This window comes from Fulmarus glacialis, unplaced genomic scaffold, assembly GCF_000690835.1.
Source record: "Fulmarus glacialis isolate BGI_N327 unplaced genomic scaffold, ASM69083v1 scaffold30360, whole genome shotgun sequence".
NCBI lineage: Eukaryota > Metazoa > Chordata > Aves > Procellariiformes > Procellariidae > Fulmarus > Fulmarus glacialis.
In genome coordinates, this window is record NW_009188775.1 from 26,484 (window position 1) to 30,298 (window position 3,815).

General features: G+C 45.2%; 1 protein-coding gene across 1 annotated transcript in view; it reads right to left on the reverse strand.

Moving 5' to 3' along the window:
• LOC104078272 (zinc finger protein 423-like) overlaps window positions 1-2,912 on the reverse strand; it is a 23,921-nt gene extending 21,009 nt beyond the window's left edge. Inside the window, exons 1-2 of the mRNA XM_009579839.1 lie at window positions 2,812-2,912; window positions 1,103-1,218 (exon numbers count right to left, since the gene is read on the reverse strand). Of these exons, the coding sequence (XP_009578134.1) occupies window positions 1,103-1,218; window positions 2,812-2,905 (210 nt within the window). The 5' untranslated portion in view covers window positions 2,906-2,912. The remainder of the gene's footprint in view (window positions 1-1,102; window positions 1,219-2,811) is intronic.
• Between the last annotated feature and the right edge of the window lie 903 nt (window positions 2,913-3,815).

A 3,815-nucleotide genomic window follows, 5' to 3' on the forward strand; every position in this document is an offset into this window, starting at 1 on the left:
GAGAAAAAAAAATAAAATCAACAAAGTGAAAAGATCAACCATCCTTCCACAGCATGACAGCACGACACAAGAGGCAGCAGCTTGGGAATTCAGCAAGATAAATAAAAACCCTCTAAAGTTTAAGTAAATCATGGTTTATAAAGCTAATAGATTTAAATGAGGCATACGGTACCATTCTATAAAAAGGCTGCATTTGCCAGGGGACATTAGCAGTATTTTGGTGGCCGTGCTGCACAGGTAAGGTAAGCCTGAGGAGGACGGCCAGGGCGGGCACCTCCCTGTGAGCTCGTTGGAAGGGCAGGCTCCAGCGGTCCATTCCCCACGAGGTATCAGGCATACATGCCATGGAGGTTTCAGCACCTACGTGGGTTTAGCACCAAAGGTATCAGCGTGATTTAAACCCCAGCCTCACCAGCATGGCTCCAAGGCGGCCCCTGGGGCCAGCGCCCCGAGAGCGGCTGCAGCAGCGTGCCTAGGTCAGGGTCCGGCCCCTCCAAATGGCTTGCTGCACCCAGGAATGGGTGAGGGCCAAGCACCGGCTTTGCGGGGGCTAAAACTGCTGTGGCTGCGGCCCCCGGTGCTGCAGGGAATGCAATGCCTGGTTTGCAGAACCTGCAGCTTATTAACGTGCTAGTGACTTGGTGGAGCCTCTCATTAAGCATCATGTTGAGCTGCACCTACACTTTGCTTTCATACCTCGGTAGGGAAAATTCCTTTACTTCTGACTAAACAGCGAGGAAGGGGAGGGGGCAGCCTACCATTTGCTTAGTCTTTGTATGTTAATCAGTGCCTAAATTATTAATAGAGAAAAAGAAATTATTTACAAGGTGTTTGACGTAGACATGTCAGGATGTAGCAACGCTACTGTCAAGAGAAATACTCATAAAGAATCATGATATCTGTCTTGTCTTATTTATTTATTCCAGCTATGCTCAGAGTCCCCTTTCTCCTGATAGCAACCGGGGAGGAGACTGAGAGACTGTTTAAGGGCATAAGAGATCATACTGAGGGTATGCACCTTCTCTAAATGCTGCACAAGGGTGATGGTTGCACAGACAAATCAACAGCTTTAGCTTTGCTTTTACTCCTGTTGTAAACATACCTGAAGCTCTGTTTGAAAGAAGAACTTCTGTGGGCACTGGGAACAGTCATAAATTTTATCTTCCTGCCCATGGACTGCAAAGATGTGCTGCTGCAGTTTGTTTGCCTGTACAAAAACTGAAACAACACAGTATGATTAGTTAAGATTGCTTCATATAAGGCATCTTGTCTTGAACCACACTTTTACGATTGCAAAGACTCTGAAAAGTCCAAGGATACCTGCCAGAGAAGTGCCAGTACACTCAGTTCAGCAGAATTTCCTTACAAGTAGTCAATTTAGAGTCTCCAGGCTGACAGTCAGCTTACTTCTAACAGAGTTTAAATCCTGTATGGATTTTTGATATTTCACATAAAGCTAACACTGTCCACAGGTAACTGGAAGAACTCAATCATCAGACCAAAGAGAGGACATCACCGATCCTGCAGGGAGTTCTGGGCCCATGGCAGGTGCATCAGATGCATTTTTAATGCAGGACAACTGGGCCAGGAGAAGCCTTGATGGCTGGTCTGGAAGACACATGGCCCAGAACAGCATTTCTGGCAGACACATGAATCTGAAAGGGCATCCTTGTCACAATTTTTAGACCTTTTAAATGGGTTATCCATTCAGTATAAAAAAAAGACTATGATTTAACATCACAAATATCACAGCATCTGCATTATGATTTTGAATCGACAATTATTCCGAGTTTATCAAGTGAAATTTGGAAGTGAAACATATTGAACCGCAGGCTTAGGTAGTTAAAAATATATTTCATTTAATTTTTGTCTCATTTTATATGAATGATCATCAGTATGTGAAAATAGCTTCTTCAGCAGAATTAAATACACGCACTCAAAGAGTTATTTTACAGCACGTTTCAGGAAAGGATAAATTAACTCCAAGCTCACACAAAAAGCAGGTTCTCAAATTGTGGACCAAACCCTAAGAAGCGTGGGTTCGCCTTACTCCCACCGAAGTTAAAGGAATCGCAGGTGCTGCCGTGCCCCTTTACTGACAACAGGTCCACAGTCACACTTAGGGAATCTTCATCTCTCAAGCAGTTTGGAAACATAGATGTTAAGTACTGTTTTGAGGAGCATATAAAAGGCAGCCTTTAACATGCATCCTGCAGATCCTTTAAGCAAGATCACCCAAGATCATTTGCACTGATGAGACAGCTTACAATGAAGTACAGGGAAGGAATACCTAGCAGGCCCTCAGACAGGAGTTAGAAATGTGCCACCATAAGCAAACTGGCCTTAAAAAAAACTCTGAGAGAGCAGCTGGCAAAACTAGAGAGTTGTAAAATTTGGTCTTCTCAAACCTTTACTCACGTGAGCCTCATCCCTGTGAGTGGACTGTGAGCTACCTGGCCTTTAAAGGGTCCTTGCTCAGGTGAATAAGGGCTTGCAAGAGCAGGTCGATACCTTGCAAGTCCTGCGCTTGGAAACGCATCGCACCCTCAAGCCACAAGCTACAATTTAAAAGGCTTCGAATTGCGGGGGCGATGCAGAGCCCGCCGCATGCAGCAGTGCTGCTCAGTGTCAAACACCACAGTGCTGCTCTTTGGAGCAAGTCCCAGTTTCAGCCAGATGATATTTTGAACATTTCCAAGCACAGTATTTCTTTTTCCCGAGGAAACGAATACAGTATTTTACAAATCCCCCGAGTGCCATTTCTGGATCAAGCCATGCATGCTGAGGCTTGTCTTGGCCTCCCTGTCTTACCTGTGAAACAAACAGGGCATTTGAATGTGCCTCCCATCCCCTCAAAGCTGTGCTCAATCAGGTGACACAGGAGCTTTGCCGGAGAGTCAAACATCTGGTTACACAGCTTGCACTCATGATTGATGCCTTCCTCTGCAAGGTTCAAATGATACAACTTGTTAGTGACACAGCAGATTAGCGTTGGGGGTGCAGCAGTCGGCAAGAAACGCCCGTGCCGGCGCGCACGACTTCAAGGACCCGCAGATACCGCCACGGCTCCGGCCTCATCAGAAAAGCGGGCCGAGCCGCTCGTGTGAGGTGTTCAGGTGTACAGCCCCCAGTCGCGTTTAGGGGCGTTGATTTTCAGCTGCGATGAAAGCGGCACTGCGATCAACCCGCCGGGAGCCCACGCGCCTGCTCCCAGGCTCGTGACAGCGCTGCACCGCTCCACCTCGCATCCTACCACAAAGGGAGAGCATCCCTGCTCTGGGTATAGATTATTAAATAGTCAAACAGCATTTAAAATGAATTTAACAGTGTGAATTCAAGCAACAACACTGGAAGTGGGCTGAAATGCCATCCTCACCTCAGACTACGCTGCAAACATACGAGAGAGGAAGAAACTATCAGAGAAAGGCAGAAGCCAGAGCAGTGTCAGCCTTAATTTTATCTCTCTTGGCTTTTTCCAAGCTGAAGAGACCATTGAAGGTATTTAAATGTCATTTGAAAGTGTAATTTCCATGGCATATATCTTAAGCACTGAATACACAGGGCTCATTTTAAATGCCCCTATGTTCTAGCTGAACTCATAGGGAAATAATAATAATTATTACTATTGTTTCCACTTTTGTAAAACAATCTGTTTCTCTGTTTACTGACATTTGTGGGTTTGGGTGCAGTTGGGCCTTTTTTTAAGGTACTGAAGCCATATTAAAGCAATTTCCACACATAAAAAGAAACAATCCTTTAGTTTTCTTGAAGTGAAGGAGGGAGTGGTAGAAATTTAAACAAATTTATATATAAAT